The 17522-nt window shown below is 56.6% G+C and overlaps 1 protein-coding gene across 3 annotated transcripts in view; it reads right to left on the bottom strand.

Moving 5' to 3' along the window:
• OTOF (otoferlin) overlaps nt 1–17522 on the bottom strand; it is a 92925-nt gene that overhangs the window by 52672 nt on the left and 22731 nt on the right. For all 3 annotated transcript variants that reach the window (XM_043604352.1, XM_043604350.1, XM_043604351.1), the window contains exons 3-5: nt 9821–9909; nt 2778–2877; nt 145–326 (exon numbers count right to left, since the gene is read on the bottom strand). In XM_043604352.1, the coding sequence (XP_043460287.1) occupies nt 145–326; nt 2778–2877; nt 9821–9909 (371 nt within the window). The remainder of the gene's footprint in view (nt 1–144; nt 327–2777; nt 2878–9820; nt 9910–17522) is intronic.

Here is a 17522-nt window from a genome sequence, read left to right as displayed (position 1 = left end):
CTGCCTCGTGTATGTCTCTCCAGCAACTCAGCCCTGTCCACTGAGCCCAATCATGCTGAGAGGGCCCTTCGCGGGGAACCAAGGCCCAGGAATCCTCCCAGTGTCTTTGGGGGTGGTGGGAGGCCAGAGGGCCCAGCCTCTTACCTCCGGAAGCTCTTCTCGCCTGGTGTCCGGGAGCTGGGGCGGGAGCCGGGGAGCAGTCCATCTGTCTCCTGGCTGTCCTTCTCTTCCTCATTAAGGGACTCATCCCCCAGGAAGTCTCCATCATCCCAGGAGCCCACCGTGCCATCTGTGGCCTGATATCGGACCTCCACGCACAGGCTGGTCTGGAGGGAGAGGGGCGGGTGGTGAGCGAGGGTACAGCAATAGCAAGGACCATCCCGCGCACTCCTTGTGATGTTTACAAAGTGCTTTCACTTCCTCCCCCCGGCTGGAGGAAGGCAAAGTGCGTGTTAGCCTCCCCCCACCTCCCATTTTACAGATAAGAAAACTGAGGCTCAGAAAGACTGAGACTCACAGACTCCGTCCGCTTAACGGGTTCTGGCCCCTGGTCCTGCTGCACTTGGCTCTACTCCTCCCTGGTGCCCAAGGTGGAGGGCGCGCCCGGGACAAGCTGAGCCCAGACGGCAGTAGGCTCTCTGGGCCCACTGTCTACGAAGAATATCATTCAGTGTCCCCAGTGCTAGAGGTCCCCCCCTCGTCCTCAGGAGCGGGGCTGCCCTGCTCTCACTCCTGATGCGAACCCGAGATGGGATGTGAGCAGGACGTGCCTCCAGGAGAGGGGGCCCCCGGACACCTCCCGAGGCATGGGGTCGGCACATCTTCCTGTTCATCTGACACTCCTGCTCGGGAGAAGGGACTTGGGGGTCACTCTGGGCTTTTTCTCTGGGGAAAAGTGGAGCGCCCACCTGGGCCCAGGCTGTGCGCCCGAGAATCCTGGGAGGGCCTCTTGCTCTGGGTCCTTGGGCCACTTGCCTCCTTTCAGCTCTAGTTTCTCCCCGGTGCACAGGGAAGACTCATTCTAGCTCCTTCCTCAACCTGCACGGGTGTCAATATGCCTCCCAGATGCACTTGCCCTCCCTCAGAGACTGGGGGTTGGCTTGCTCCGGCGACCCACACAGGCAGCCTTCGCTCGGCACGTGGGCTTCCGAACGATTTTCCGGGGTGTGGGGGGGGGAGTCGAAGGAAAAGCCCTCGCTGTTCTAGATGTCATGCTAAGATGCTTTACTGTAAGCTCATTTTACAGGCCTGAGCCAGGCTCAGCTCACACCTCATTTGATCTTCTCAACACTTCAACGTATCCTACCTAACATTTCCGAAAGGGTAAATTACTTGCTCGAAGTCACACAGCTAGAAAGTGGTAGTGCGGGGATTTGAGCTGAGCCAGACTGACTCCAAGCCTCACGGCCTTCCCGCTGAGCCAACGTGGCCCTTTGGATGGGACCAGGTATGTTGTGCTGGCAAAATGGTGGCCTGGAATTGGAAGCCCTGGGTCCCGGGGTCAGCTCTGCTGTTGACCAGCCGTCTGACCTTGACAAAATTCGTTCCCCACCCAGGACCTCAGGGCTCCCATCCACAAAATGAGTGGCAGAGGTGGGTGGTAGATGCACTAGATAATCTGTGAGGCCTGTCCTCCGCTAAATTCCTAAACCCGATTCTAGAAATACAGGACACGGTCCGTGCTGCCTGCTCGTCTCTGCCCGCTTCCTCTGTTCTCTCTCCTCGCACTTCCTGCCACTGGTGACCGTAGCTTGTTCTGCACCCCGCCCCCCTGCTGGGGTGGCTGAGCTCCCCCGACTTTGGGAAGCCCCCCTGCCCACCTCTGCCCCTGGAGAGAACGGCCTGGCTGGGGCCCAGCTGAGAAGTCTCAAGTGCCCTCCTGTCCTCTGCAAGGAAGTATCCTGAGATACAAAGGCACCGTGGGAACGTCCGCTCCACCCTTGGCGCTCCTCCCACTCTGCCTCCCCCGTGGCCGCCGCCCTGCCTTCTGAGGCTATTCTGACTTAGCCCAAGTCTTGCTCAGCTCTTCTAAGCACTATCTGTATATTCTCTTCTAATCCTCGGACAATTCCTGTGGAGCAGATACTATAATTTGGCTCACTTTGCAGAGGATAGGCAGCCTGCCCAAGTCCCACAGTTGGTGGCCCAACCGCGGTCCGTGCGCAGGGGCTGTGTCCCTGCCTGTGAGTGGGCATGAGTCAGCCGAAGGGGACAAATGCATCAGAGCAGAGTCTGGGATCGGGGCGTCCAGATGAGCTCATTTCTTTCCTTTGTTAGAACAGGTGCCGAGTGCCCACAGACTGTACGTCGTTCGTACGCGTGTGTTCGTGTTGGAGGTGCTGAGATGGGAGGTGACAACAGGAATAGAAACAAGGTCCCCGCCCTCGCAGAATGGCCGGTCTTAGGGAGGCTCCAAGGCAGGCGTCCAGAGTGAAGATCACGCCCTGGAGTGGCCAGCAGGGCTCAGCCTGGCCCTCGGGTGATGGGAGAGGCCCCTGTGGCGATTCCTGAGCTGCTCAGTGGAGAAGGGAGGGGATGTCCCAGTGCCCCTTGTCTTGTGCTCTCACCGCAGGAAGGGCTGTGGGACCTGGGACGGCAGACCCCGAGCCCAGGGCTCTGGCCACGCCCCCCCGGCAGAGGGGCTCTGGCAGTCTGACCTGAGTCTCTTCCTCCTGCCTCACCTCTCCATCCATTAGGAGCATCCCCCAGACCACCCCGTGTGGCCCCCAGGGGACCCCACAAAGGGCAAGTCCAGGGACTTTCTGGGGCAAACCCACCTTGATGATAGCGTTGTTGTCATCGATCAGTGTGTCGGTCACCTCCACGCGCTTCTCCTCCACCACCTTCTGCAGCACCATGCGGAAGGTCCCGATCAGCCTGTGGACGGGAGAGGGGGCATGGCCGCGTCACGTGAGAGAGGAGCTCCCATCCCAGGAGGCTGGGTTGGCTGGGGACCGGGCTGGAGAGACGGAGGGCTCCCTCAGGCTCCAGGCTGAGCTTGGAGAAGGTGGCCCCAGAGCCAGGGCTGGTCCTGGCCAGGGCAGCGTGTCCAGGAGCGTACGTGACCCCGACCAGTGTGAGTGGTTGCCTGTGTGAGACCCATTTCCCTGGCGCTCGTGGGCAGAGAACCCCCTGGGGGGATGTCCACAGACTGGGGGCAGGGTACCCCCTGGCTTGTGGAGTTGGGGTTCAGCCGAGCCCCTGCCCAGATGCCCAGTGTGGAGGCTACCGGGAAGGGTCCACGAGCAGTATCTCCCCCTTCCGCCGCCCTAACCACCACCAAGGTCTCTACCCGCCCCCAACACCACTGGCTCACTGGTCCCGTTTAGTCAGCGATGCCCACACCTGCCTTCTGCAAGCCCATTGAGGGCAAGGGTCCATCTGGTGGCAGGATCCCCATATTTCCAGACAAACTGCAGGGCTGTGAAGAGTTCAGTCTTGCAGTCGGAGGCGGGGACTTGAAGCCCAACTCTGCCACCAGCCAGTTCCCTGCTTTCCCTGACAATTTAAGCTCTCTCCATCTGTGTTCTCCTAAGGTGAGCTACTAAAATCCCTGCTTCCCAGAGCCATTTAGAGGGCTGAGAGCCTCGGTGCCAAGTTCTCACCAGAGCGTCTAGCATTCCGTCACAGTCAGCATTCCAGAAGCAATCTGGTTGATATCAAGGGGTGTTGCTATACGTTGAGCCTCTCCGGGGCAGGGGCCATGTTTCCTATTTCCAGCCCCTATTTGAGTTTCTCAGCACACAGGAGATCTCAGTATCTGCTGGCTGAGTTAATGACCAACAGTGGGTGCCTAATAAATGCTGACCGAGTTGACTTGAACCCCATTTCACCCTGCGGTTTGAAGGTTATTGCTCTGGGAGAGAACAGGATAGTCGGAGAGATGTTCTCACGTGGTGATTCCAAATGGGGTAGATTAAAATGTGCATGCCATTTCTGGTTGAAAGGACAGAGACCGAGGGGAGCACCTGCAGCGCGTGAGAGCCAGAGGGGGCCTTGGGATCACCCGGTGCCGCCCTTGATTCACGGAGGAAGGAAGGCGAGGCCGAGAAAGCAGGAAGGGACTCCGTTAACCGATGGCAATTTCGAGCCAGGTGAGGCATCAGGTGAATTCTGACTTTAATGGACGTATCTGATGTCTGTACTCTCCTGAGGAACACGGAGGGTGAACACTATATATACATTTTTTTAAAAAGGGCCTCCTTTTGGGGCACCTGGGTGGCGCAGTCGGTTAAGCGTCCAACTTCAGCCAGGTCACGATCTCGCGGTCCGTGAGTTCGAGCCCCGTGTCGGGCTCTGGGCTGATGGCTCAGAGCCTGGAGCCTGTTTCCGATTCTGTGTCTCCCTCTCTTTCTGCCCCTCCCCCGTTCATGCTCTGTCTCTCTCTGTCCCAAAAATAAATAAACGTTGAAAAAAAAATTAAAAAAAAAAAAAGGGCCTCCTTTCTGTGTGAGGAGGGGAAGTGGTGGGAGCAGCCACCGTGGATAAATATGAAATGCTTCCCCCTGGAGCTCAGAGCCCTCTCGGCCGGCTGTTCTGCCTCCTTGAGGGCGAGACTGTTCATACCATTCCTCTACTGGAGACCCCTTACCAGGCTTCTAGGTGCTTCTCAGACCCAGCCCAGCAGACGCCTCCTCCCTGGCTGGGTCCTGGCCTCTCCCCGGCTTGAGCAGTGCCCAGAGAGGAGAAGTGCCGGGATGGGATCGAGGTGGGGGCGGCAGGGGTGGGGGGGAACCTGGGGGACCTGTGGATACTCAGGCACAACTTTCCTGGAAGACGAGGATCGGCAGACATGCTGTAATGTGGCAAGACACCCCCAGGGGGCAGGGTGGTGCTAACTAAGGTCAGTCTCAGACCTTGGACTTGGAGGGCCCAAGAGGAAGGCTTGCCCAGCATTTTGTTCAGGAGGGTCCCTCAGCATCCTCCCTGACATGAAGTCTCCAGCCCCTGCTAGACACCCTGTGACGGGGATCTCACTACTCCACGGCTGCTCTCACTGCTTTAACCCCACAGTGAGCCAAGGTCCACCTCTTGGCAAATTCCCCACTCCTGGTCTAAGCCTTGTCCACACACAGACTCAGTGCCATCCTTAACAGAAGCAGTGTAGACAGCGGATAGAGCCTGGGCTCTGGAGTCAAATAGAAGTGGGCTCACCTTGCAGGATCTAAGGGGGAGATTCCACCACCTGGCGGCTGTGTGACTTTGGCTAGCTCTCCAACCTCTCTGAGCCCCACAGCTCTCCAAAGGAGGTGTCACTACCCGCTTCATTGGGTGGCGGTGAGAGCATTCAAGTGAAATTCCTCCGACACTGCCTCACTCAGACACCTGGACCTCCTCCCTCCCCTGAGTGCAGGGCTTGCTGTCTGGAGGGCCCAGGCAGTGCTGGTCTTCTCTGCAGGATGGGCTCTGCGGGCAGGTGCACAGCCTCACAGAGCCAGGGTCTGTCTGTGCCCAGAGGGTGGGGCTGGGACCCTGGGACCCAGGGGGTGGCTTGGGGCGGGGGGGGGGGGTTCACTCCTAACAGTGTCCCCCAACCTCCTCCAAATGAAAATAAAAAATAGTCTTCTTTGAAAAGGACAATTGCTATTATCCCAGTCGTAAGTAAAGTATGAAGGAAAGCATTTTTATAAAACTTTGCTTTTTTTGTGGGTCTGTCCGTAACGCACCGTTCTAAGCAACACCAGGGTGCCCGCTTTGAAAACACAGCTTTGACACAAGTGTCCTAATACTGCTTCCGACCGAATGCCACCCCTCAGCTCCCTCCGTAAACACTCTCTGGGGAAGGAGCTAGTGCAGGAAGCCCCAGCTGTGGCCTGTGTGGTGACCCCAGAGACCACCCTGTCCAGCCGGGCTGCCCTTTGTCCGCCCGGCTGCAAACTCATGAGGTCGGCCTGTTGCCTCTTCTCCCCTGGGTGGGTCAGCATGGAGGGGCGGCCTAGGAGAGGGGGCCCAGGGTGACCAGGCAGGGTGGGCTCATGTGCTCTTTGGACACATGCAGCGTCCTTGCCCTGGGAAGTGGAGGTGTGAGGCCGTTTGTCCTGTGAAAGGACAGGAACACTGGCCCGGGGGTCAGGAGGTCTGGGTTGAAGACCACCTCTGCCCCGACCCTGCTGTGTGATCCTGGGTAAGAGCCCTTTCTGGGCCTCAGTTTCCCCCAAGACTGTTAGATGAAGGACCTGGGACCTGATGTTCTGTCCTCTGAAAATCATGCTTATGTGGCCCATGCAAGTTACCCGTCACAAAGAAGGCACCCCCTGCAGAGCCCACGTTCCCCCCCCCCCACCCCAGGAGGCTGGGCTGGCCTCCACCAAGTGGCCAGGTAGGCTGGGCAGGGGCAGAATTCCTGGATAATTAACCAGCAGGGAGGGGGCCTCAGGCATGAATGGGTCCACAGACTGACCACAATAGAGCGGCAACCAGGCACCAGGGCCTGTCAATAATTCATTGCTTTCCCCCTGGGAGCCCGTGTCAAGTGCCCAAGGTCTGGCCAGGCCTCTGCTGCTCTCCTGGCTCCTGAATTATTCAGAAGTCCCAGGAGACTGGCACCTGCATCAGGCCATCCCCCCCGCCCCAAAGGTTCTGGACAGTTCTGGACAGGTGAAGGGGGTCACACAAGATCCTGTGGACCCAGCACCTTGTTCTCACAGGAGGCCCACGGTTCCTGAAGGAAGACCTCGTTCAAGGTGGGCCAGGCAGACCTACCATGTCTCTTCCTCCTGGAAGCCCCTACAGCCACTGGGTAAGGGGCCAGTGTCCAAGCCACCCTCTACTTCTAGAGCAAGTCTTTCTCTGAGATAGGCGGTAATGGGCTCAGGGCCATGAATCCTATTTCTCATCCCAGCTTCCTTTACCTCAGGTTCCCCGACTGCCTCAATCATGTGACCTGGCTCTCACCCTGGAGGGTGCCATGAGTTCTTCAGAGAAGAAAAGCCATTTGGATTTCTGCTTCCAGACCCTTCCACCCTGCGTACCTTCTGCCTCCTGACCCCATGGGGGCATTTATTCATTCATTCATTCATTCCACAAAGTAATTGGGGGCCTGCTCAGGGCCAGGTGTGACAGGTGTGGCTTTGCTGGCTGGTGAGCCTGGTGCGAAACCCAAAGGCTTCCCCTTGGGAAGCAGACTGGCAACTGCAGGGTGGGCAGACCTGGGCCCCACCCGACTCCGAGTACCTTGCCCTCCCACGCCAGCCCCCAAGCTGGCCTGGGTCAGGATGGACTCTGTCTGTGCTCTCCACGAGACGGGCACCCCTTTCCCCATCCCAGCCCTGTAGCCAACAGTGTTTCAACATTCCATGGGCTTTCCGAGGAAATGAGAGGATGCTCTCCCTTCAGGCCCAGACCTTCCTGGGAGGGGTTTCCTGCCTCCTCGTGGGTGGGTCAGGGAGGATGGGAAGAGAGGAAGAGGGGAGAATTAGGTTAGAATCTCTCCTCTGTCTCCTCTGGCATTTTAGAACAACTAATTGAAGCCTGAAGTTTCGGCGTACTCACTGGGATGGTGTTCAGTTTCTCAATTTAACAAATATTCTTCGATTTGTTTGTAGCCAGGATTTGGCTATTTCTAAGGGTTTCCAGCATTTTGGGGACTGTCTAGCGGCTTCGCTGGAAACAACGTACCGATCTCTTTCATGTCTGTCGTTTCTACGATCACTGCTCACAAATCTTGCTTTCTGGAAGGTCCAGGATTAGGAAGGAGACGAGGAAGCAGACAGCCCTACCCCGGCCCTTTCACTGTCCAGTGGCCTCACTAGCCTCTCTGAGATTCAGTTTCCCTACCTGTGCAGCAAGGGTTGCCCTGGCTGACTTCTGAGGCTTCTGGAAGCTCTGACATCTGCATGTGGGTCCTTGCTGGGGTGCCTGGATGTCTCTCCTGGCCCCCAGCTTCCAATTCTTCGTTTTCCACACCCACTTCGGTCTGAGTGTGGGCCCTTCTCTGTTCCTATTTCTTCTGTCCTCACAGGTCACCTGATGTCTCATCCCAGGGAAGAAGGTTTTGCTTCCTCTTGGGGGCCCCTGGTGGGGTATCTCACTAACTTCTCTTGTGGATACCAGGAGCAGCTGCCTGAATGATGTGCCACCCCAAGAGGCCAAGGGGAGGCCTCTCTGCCCTAAATTTCTCCCCTGTGGGCCTGCCAGCAGGCTGAAATTCCCATACCCCATGCTCAGCTGAGATGTCGTGGGCTTCCAATAAAAACCACAGAATCCTTGAAGTCTATGTGGTTCAGCCCATCTCAATCCAACACCCCCCTACAACATCATGGTCCACTCTCTGCTTGGCCTTTCCCAGTAACGGGGAGCTCGTTACTTCCCAAGAGCTCATTGGTTGGAGAGCTCAAGCTACCTTTCAGCTGTCTACTGTCTCCCAGCAATGCACCCTCGTCCTGGTCCTGCCTCTAGAAATGGCAGAAAACTTTCTTGGGGAACAGGCATGGCGACTTAGTCTCTCATTTTAGTACCTCTAGTGACCACCACAGTGTCTGTCTGGTACAGAATATTTGCTCAGTAAGTGTTTGATGAGTGACTAGAAGAGTGGGTGGATGGATGGGTGGATGGATGGATGGATGGATGGATGAATAGGTGGAAGGATGGACCGAAGGATAGATGGAAGGATGGATGGAAGGATGGATGGAAGGATGGAGGGATGGAAGAATGGACAGAAGGTTGGATATATAGATGGATGAACATGTCCTCTATGGTTTTCTCCTCCAGTTCTCATCCTCTTGTCAGATTTAAAGTCCCTTCCCTTGGCAACCACAAAGAGCTGACTACTGGTATTCTCTCCAACCAGCATGAGGGCATTGGAACCCTCCTCTCTCAACACCCCTGCTCTGATTGTCCTCCTTCTATTAAAATTACCTAGGATTATGTCCCCCCTTTTTTTATTTGTAGTCTCCTCCCGCTGTTGAGTAATGCACTCTCAGTGAGTAGGATTTCCATGTTTTTCTGGACATGTTGCTCTTCAGCCATGACACCCTCTAGCTGGTATAACAGCAATTGGTTTTTGACCCCCCAAATGGGACTTTACATTTCTTATGTGCAGCCACCATTCCAGACTCCTCAAGTCATTCTGAATTCTGAGAAGGATGGGCACTACTTTTACTGAACCCTTTGTAGTGATTGTGCTCATGTCATAGGCGTGTTCATTGAAGAATGTAAGCCCCATGAGGGCAGGCACTCGCTATCCTCAGCACCTAGTTCAGTGCCTGACACACAGTGGGCACTTAGTTAACATTTGGGGAATGAATGAATGGACATCTATATCCTTTAATTCTCACAGCTTCCTTTGAGATAAGTACCTACCCTTTCTACACGTGAATACATCAAACACAGAGAGGTTATATAACCAGTTCTGGGTCACACAATAGATGACTGAACTGGAAATCTGAGGTGAGGCTTGCCTGACTCCCAAACCACCACACCAAACTGCCTCAGAGCCTCTCGTCCTCCCCGGGTATGACAAGTTTGTCCTCAAGGCTACAGAGGCCCATTATATTATCTGCCATTATATTAACTCCTCTGCTGGGTAACTGTCACCCAGGATGGTGTAAACGGGGAGACTTACAGAAGGGGACAAGAAGCTGAGGTGGGGCTGGGGACAGAAAGGGTGAAAGGGAGGATAGGGTGTTCTTGGCTGACAATGGTTGGGAGGGCTGAAGGACTCCGAGGACAGCATGAGAAGGCAAGGAGGGGGGTCTCTGATGATCAGTCCAGGGTAGGCTGGGGGTGTGAGTCGCCTTTTAAACCCAAAGGAGAGAGCAGCCCAAGGAGAAGGGCAGGCCCCCAGCCCCTTAGGGCCCCACCTCTCCCACCCCACACTTACTTGTTGCTGAAGACTTTGCTATAGTTGAAGATCTGAATCTCGAGTATCTCATTGCTGTCAATGCTGCTGGCCACTGGCCACCGGAAGGTCTAGGAAGAGAGAGAGACAGCTGTGGCCTTAAATGGAAATGACAGGGAGGGGTATGAGGAGCAGGAGGGGGATTCCTTAAAGGTAGCCCTTCACATCGGCCCAGTGCTCCACAGGAATAAGTTTCACATCTAGAATCTCATTTAATTCCAACCAGCACCTTGTGACCCATTCCTCTTTCAAAGATGGCGCACAGAGAAGTCTAGTGACCTTCCCAAGGTCATATGGTAAGTGGAAGAACCGAGGGCTGACCAGGACTTCTGACTCTCAGCGCAACGCCTCGGGCATGCTCTGGAGTGGGTGGTGCAGCCGGGCGGGGGAGGCTGGGCTCCGGGGGAACAGCAAGGATTGTGGGCATGGGCTTGGTTTTTGCTGCGCGCTGAGTGGAGTTGTAAGCTTCCGGCTCTCTCCTGCCAGAATCACGCCGGCCAGTCCAGGCTCCGCTTTGAGTGGGAGGTCCTGGGCTCCCCCATTCAGGTCAAATCACCCCTCCCACGGGTGATGTTAACTTTGGGGACAGATCTCAGCTGTGATCAGGGTCAGGCCCACAGAAGAGGGACAGCCTGGTTCCAATTCCCTGTTTCTAAATTTACTCTCACCACTTCTGTCTTGGCTTCATCATTAAATCGATTAATAATGATGAGCAGGAAGCTGAGTGGGATTTTTCCTGATGCCCTAGAAATGGCACTGTGGGCCCAAAGCCGGGGCCAGGGGTGCTAAGTACCCCATGGTCTAAAGACAGCTGCTGAGAGAGAGGCAGGCACCTCCCTCAGGGCTTCCCCGAGGGCTTGCTGCCCCCCACCCCCCCGACCACCACCCTAGCCCTCCTTCTTCCTGGGGTGTAAAGAAGACTGGGGAAGGGAAAGGTGGCCACGGTCATATCCTAGGCACAGTGTTTTTGTGGCACCTTGCCGGGAGAATTGTTCAGAGAGACTGAGGCACCTTCAGGAAGGGGACCCTGGCTGACCCTTCAGGAAGGGGACCCGGGCTGCAGGGGGTAGATGTGGAGGGCCTGAGCCGGCGTTCTGCCCCACTCCATGTGCCGAGCCACCACAAGCCTGACAGAAGCGAGGTGTCAGGCTGGAATAGCAGACCTTTCTGGACCGGACTTTTGGATGACTGAGAATGACCAGAAAGCTCTGAGGTCTGTTCACGATGCCGTGAAGAGATGGTATCCAGGGGGATTTTGACAGAACAGGTGGAAGGTGGTGACTTTTAAATTTGTTTCATGTTTCTACCCCACCAAAGCCAGACTGCTCGATAGGCTAGAAATAAATAGTAACGATAGTAATCTTAATCAGAGCTGCCATTTAGAGAGAACTTTTCATTATGCAAGGGGTCTGAATGCTTTAGATGCACTAATTCACTGAATACTCCAGCCCAAGAGGCTGCTCCTGTGTTCTCTTTTTCGAGAAGCCAGGTCTCACAGGGGTAACATGATTCAGAGAACTCTGTTGGTGGTGGCTGAGCAGGCTCAGGGGCGGCGGGGACGGGGGGCGTGGGGGGGGCGGAGCTCTGAGAACTTGCCCCGCAAGCCATTCTGAAGCTTCCTTCCCCCAGACTGGGGACAAGGGGGACTGGGAGGCACTGGGCCAGCTTGACAGGTCAATACCCGATGTGGACAGACCTGTCTCGGGAAAATGGCCCCACATCCCTCTCTTCAGTCCCGGGGAGGATTCGGCTGGAGTGGGCAGGTGAGGGAGGGAGAAGCAGCAGAAGGAGAGGGGGTGGAGGCTGAGGAGGGAGAGGGTTCTGAGCTGGGCCTGGGGAGGATTTTGGAGGCCATGGACACAGAAGGAGGGCAGGATGAGTGGGCAAGCCCGGCCCCGGGCCCGCAGGCCTCATTAAGCAGCTTCTGCCCCTGCTGTCTGGATGCCTCGAGCTTGGCCAAGTATGTGGTTTCCTTAATGAAGTTGCTTTTAATTGAGCTGCAGGGAAATAAGCCAGATCGTGAATTCAGGCCCAACTCATTAGCCACGGTGCTGAGGGGAGAGGCCTGGGGAACCTCCAAGGTTTCGGTTTCCCTGGGATGAAGGGGGCAGGGGTGTTTGGTCCACCTGAGGGTGTGTGGGTGCGATCTTGGGCTTTGGAAGGAGAGACAGATTAGGAGAAAAAGGACATGACTGTGGAAGTGGGACCATGACAGGGAGGGGTGTTGAGCAGTGACATTAACAAAGTGACCACGAAGGATCAGCAGAAGTCATCTCGAGGAAAAGGGACCCAGACAAGGAGGCTGCTTGAGACTTCTGCTTGCCTACCCCTAGGCACGGACTTGCCTAGTGACTCGGGTGCGGTTTACCGGGTCACGGGGTGACAGGAACACCAAGCTGGTCATCACAGGCCCTTGATGCACAGAGAGCAGGGGAGTCCGGGCGGGCCGGGGAGCGGGGCGTCGGCAGCCGGGTCTGCCGATGAGACTCCACAGGATGGGCCCCGGGGCACAGCTTGGGGTGCCCTTTCCGGGATTGATCAGGGGTTGCCCTTTCCAGAACTGATCACATTCAGTGCTTCCCAGAAGGAGCCCCAGGAGGAGGGAACAGGAGGAAGCAGATGGTCAGGTGAGGCTGGGGTCAGGGGACAGGGAGCGTGGACGCCAGGGACCAGGGCCGTCCAGAGGCTTTCACGTGGGAAGAGCCGGCCTAGTCCCCAGGGAGTCCTCGGGCCAGCCTCACTCGCTCTTCCCGCCCCTTACCTCTCTGGCTCCCATGTCCGCCCACCCCCCTTCTCTGTCCTCCTCTCCTGCTTCCCTGCTTTCTTCTCCACCTCGCCCCCATTACCAGCCTCTCTCAGTCCCTGTCCTTCCCTCAGTGGTTCTCCATCCTGCCTGCGCACAAAGTCACTTCCAGAAGTTTCTAACCATCCCGCTCTGCCTCTGGAGGTCCGGGCGCGGGATGGTAGGCGCCTCTAGGTGCTCCCACGTGAATCCAGGTCTGAGGCCCCCTGCTCGAGGGAAGGACCCTCCCGGGACAGCGAAACCCCAGCGTCCTCTCCCTCCCCCACCGCCATGAGGCGGAGCAGGCAGGCTGTGTCCAGCTAAGGGAAAGGACTTGGGGCCCCGGGAGCTCTTTGCTGTTCCCGCTTGGCCTCTTCCAGAAGCAGAGGCCTGGTGTTTGGTCCGCGTCTAAATGTTCCTCGGCTCTTCCCTCCATTTTCACTTTTCTTTGGTGGAAACTTTTCCGTGGCTGGCCTGCTGCTTCCCCAAATAGGTCTACATCCCCCTTCCGGGGACTCACAGTCTCCCTGGCTGTGACCCACGCGGCATTTCCAGCCACCTCCCTTCGCGCAGCAAGTACCTACTGAGCCCCGGGAACGGCAGTGAAGGACGTGCCCTGTGTCACTTCTCTCAGCCCCTCTGACAACCAAGAGGGTAGTCCCGGAGGTGCCGCCAGTTAGCTGTGTGACCGAAGGCCACCCCTGGCTCTGTCTCAGCCTCGGCTCCCTCGTCGATAAAACAAACGAGGGCCACACTATCTCCCTCACGGCGCTGTTGAAAGAACCCAATGAGACCACCCAGGTGGATTTTGTAAAGCGACAACACAACACTGCGGGAATCCGAGGCGTGGCTTATTTTGTTTGGTCGCGTTTTTCCCCGTGGGGACTTTCGACCTGTCTGGGGCTGACCCTCACCCCTCCCTGACCCTCCGCGGCCTCTCCCTCTCCCTCCATCACTTTCTGCCTTGGCCTGTGGCTTTCCCCTTTCTCTTTTACCAGAAAAGATGTCGTTTCTCATGGCCTCCTCAGTTTTGCTGTTACTTCCTCCCCAGTGGAGGGTGTCGTGCTCCGACGTGTATGGAGAATGAAGCAAGACCAGAGTGGGAGGTTTGGGGGTCTCAGGAGCTCCCGGGCCTGTGCCCCCGGAGAGCATGTCTGGGTAGAACGAGATACTTCTCCGAGCACTTTCCGCTAAGAACCGAGGCTCACAGCGACGTGGCCAAGATGGGATTCTTTTACACATGGGGAAGCGGAGGGCGTGAGCCGTGTCATAGGGCACATAGGCAGTTGGTGGCAGAGGCAGGGTTTGAACTCAAGTCTCCTGATACTTAGCTCAGGGTTTGACCCACCAGCGAAACCAGGGAGATTCGCTGAGGGGGTCTGTGGCACTGACAATCCTTCTAGATCGACAGGAACAAGAACGTTTATTTATTGAGGGCTGACCCTGCGCCAGGCTTCGGCTACATGCCTCATACACATTACATAATTTAGTCCCCATTTTGCAGATGAGGGAACTGAGGCTCAGACAGGATTGGCCCAAAGTAATTCAGCTGGTAAGTGGGAATGCAGCTTAGTATTTGAGATTACGGTTAGACCCTCTCAGAAGTCAATTACCAGGTAAAGGAGTCCAGGCTACCCTGCTGGAGAGACCACGTAGCGAGAGGTCCTGGAGAATGTGCGGCCACAAGGAGGCCCAAGGTGCCCCAGACAACAGTCAGCACCGACTGCGCTCCCAGCCGGACGCAGAGGAACTGCCCAGCTGAGCCCAGTCCACTCACACAAGCGTAAGAAACACTAGAATGTGGATATCTCAGTCCCTGGATTTTGGGCTGCTTTGTTCCACAGCAGTAGCTAACTGTGACACTCTCTCGAACGCATGCCAATCCCTCGAACAGTCAGACTCACGTCAGGGAGGCCTGGCAACAGTGGTGGACCTGTGCTCCCTGCCCTCCACACACTGATGCTTTGCTCCCTCTCCGTCTGTTGCCCCAAGAACTCCAGGGATAGCTTGACTGCTGCTCTCCGAGCAGTTCAAAGCATGAGCAGAGCGGACAGGCCTAGTTTCTTTCGTCTTGTTCATGGAGGTGTCCCTACATCTGGCACAGGGCCTGGGACACAGGAGACACTCAACAAACGGACCTCGACTGGCTGGCTGGGCCGCGGCACTGCTCCCTGCTGTCGGGTGAGCGCGGGTGGGTTAGTTCACCTCTCCACACCTCAGCTTGCTCTTCTGTAAAGTGAGGGTGACGGTCACAGTACCGTTTCTCTGGGGTTACCGCGAGGCTGGGGCAACACAGCCCAGAGCCTGGCCCAGGGTAAGAGTGCAACCAACATGGCCGCTTACTATCATGATTCGTCTCGTATCGTTAGTTCCAGGAGCCGGGGGCAAGGCCTGGCATTGTTGGGCATGGCACTCTAGGAACTGCAGGAGGCTCCTGAGAAGAAAGGGCCTCTCCCCAGCCTGAGACAGCACTAGCACGATTTTCTTTCCGTGGCCACAACAGCTGAAAGTTGTGCCTTCTATTTCTGGAGGTGCCCTGAACATTAGTGACCCAGAGACTGGGCCAATTTAAGATTCCACGCCACGTCAGCATCTAAACACTGTGGGGGACTCAGACAGCAGCTAGGCCAAACACTGCCACTCAAGATGTCACGGGCCGGGAAGCCGCATGCAAATGTTTCCCGAGCACCTTCTGGGTTTGCTGAGCACCTCCTTGCGCAAGGCTTTGTATATGGCAGTGTGGGCGGTACAGGGTGCAAGCATGTTTCCTAGTTCTTTGGGAGTTCCTGGATAGTTCTGGAGACACCCACGGACCTGAAATCGCCACCCGTGATAGGAACACTGACAACAGTAAGGTGGCAAGTGTTAGGGGCAGAAGGGGGAAAGAAGGACGCCTGGCAGGAGGAGGGGGTCTCAGGATCCTCAGGAATGAGGAGCTGTGACCTGGTTCGACAGCTCCAGGCTTGGGCCCCGACCTGGCAGGTGCTGGCCGGGGCGGCAAAGTTTTGCCTCCTATCAGCCCTGGCGATCTAGAACCCATGGAAAGGTTTCCCTGATGCAAGACGGAGAATGACCTGGATTATCCTGAACTTCCCTCACTGACTAGGTCTGGAAACAACCCCAATCAGCAAGACAATGAACTTAAAGGGACAGTCCTCCAGATTTGAGGGGGGGCGGAACTGGAGCGTGTTGCAAAGCTTTAGGAAAGAGATTGTTTGGCAATGTGAAGACCCAAGGCTCAAGCTGGGTTCATTCTTATGTTCGTTCTTTTGCGTGGCAATATTCCCTGTGCCCTGTGCTGGGTACCAGACCAGTGATGAACCAGTCAGGTGCATTCCTGGCCCCATGGAGCTCATAGCCCGTGACTTCCAGGGACAGGCAAAGTGGGCAGGTGAGGCCAGCCCCTGTCCCCCACCCCAGGCTGATGACTTCTCCCTCCTCTAGGTTCAGAAGACCCGTGGTCTACCTTTGTCTACACCGGGTCCATCTCCCCACTGGACTGAGCCCCTCGAAGGTAGGACTGAGTCGCATTCACTTTGCAAGTGACCAGGGGCTCTGGAGTCACATAGACGGGTTTAAATCCTGGCTTAGACCCAGGCTTGGGGTGGGCTAGGGGGACCACTCCCGTTCCTCCAGGGCAGGGGCCTCTGCTAGCTACTGGCCTGGCATAAAGGCTCATGTTCTCTCTCTCTGTCTCTCTCTCTCCCCTCCCTCTTTCCCTCCCTCCTCCGGAGCTGTAGGTTAAATGCAGGATCTCAGGTTCCAGCCTCAGGGAAAGGAGACACCTTGTCCAGGTTCTGTTTCCACCCATTGTTGTCCGAAGCATTGTCTTTCTTCCATGGCCACCTCCTCCCCACTCAAGTTCCTCAGCCCAGCCTGCAGCAGCCCCTCTCACCCTTGTCCGAGCACAGAAGGGAGAGACATTTGCTGTCTTGTCTTTTATTTCATTTTTCAGCCATGTGACTGTTCTACAAGGTAGTGCAAGGAATACATCCCATTTTACAGAAGGGGAATCTGGGGCCCAGAGAGGTTGAGGGCCCAGCCCAAGGTCACAGAGTTTGTAAATACCTCAGTGAGGACCGTAGCTCGGTTCTCATGACTCCCCGGCCAATGCGCTTTGTACCTCCCTGAGCTGGTTCCTAAGGCCCCGGGCACGGTAAGCAAGTGTGAGAAAAGAGACTTTCTGAAAAGCCAAGATGCCTTCAGAAGTTTTGCAAGGGGTAGATGAGGTTCTTTTTCCAAGTTTGTTCTGGAACCACAGACAGGCTGGTTCTTTCAGGGACCAGCAAGAGAGTTCATGACTTGCCCACCCCAGTCTGCAGAGACAGGTGTAAGCATGGGTGCCCTTCAAGGCTCTCTTTGGGGGCTGAGCTGACCCAGGCCCTGGGGCCCTCCCTGAGTAGGGGGTGGGGGGGCTGCCTTCCCTGCTTCGTGGGGGTGCACTGCTGGCCACTTGTCAGAGGGAGGGGTGGTGGCAGGGGGCACGGAAGGACCCAGTAAGGCCTTGTAAGGGTGGTGGGAGGGTCAGGCCCAGGAGCAGCTTCCGGCAGCTGCATCCACAGAGGATTCATAATCTAACCTGAACGTGAACTTAGAACCCTGGCTTTGCCTGGCCCCATTCCACCAAGTGCCGGTGGGCTCCCCACTGTGACAACCAGAAGCTTCCCAGTCAGCTCGCGAGTGGGTGGAATGTTCCCCAGGTGAGGACCACTTCTACCCAGCTTGGGGCTACTCTCTGACTCTGGCCATGTGCTTTTGTTCATTATTCCCTGGCTTCTGTGTGCCGCCCCCCCACCCCCGCCCCGCCCCACCATGGAACCAGAGGCTCCCCCGTGGCCACGTTCCTACGTGGATTCTCATGTGCTGTCAAGCTGCTTCCCCCTCTGGGGTATCCTAGCCTGT

This window comes from Prionailurus bengalensis, chromosome A3, assembly GCF_016509475.1.
Source record: "Prionailurus bengalensis isolate Pbe53 chromosome A3, Fcat_Pben_1.1_paternal_pri, whole genome shotgun sequence".
Classification (NCBI taxonomy): Eukaryota; Metazoa; Chordata; class Mammalia; order Carnivora; family Felidae; genus Prionailurus; species Prionailurus bengalensis.
Note: the sequence above shows the minus strand (reverse complement) of the source record. Positions and strands in the feature narration are given on the sequence as shown.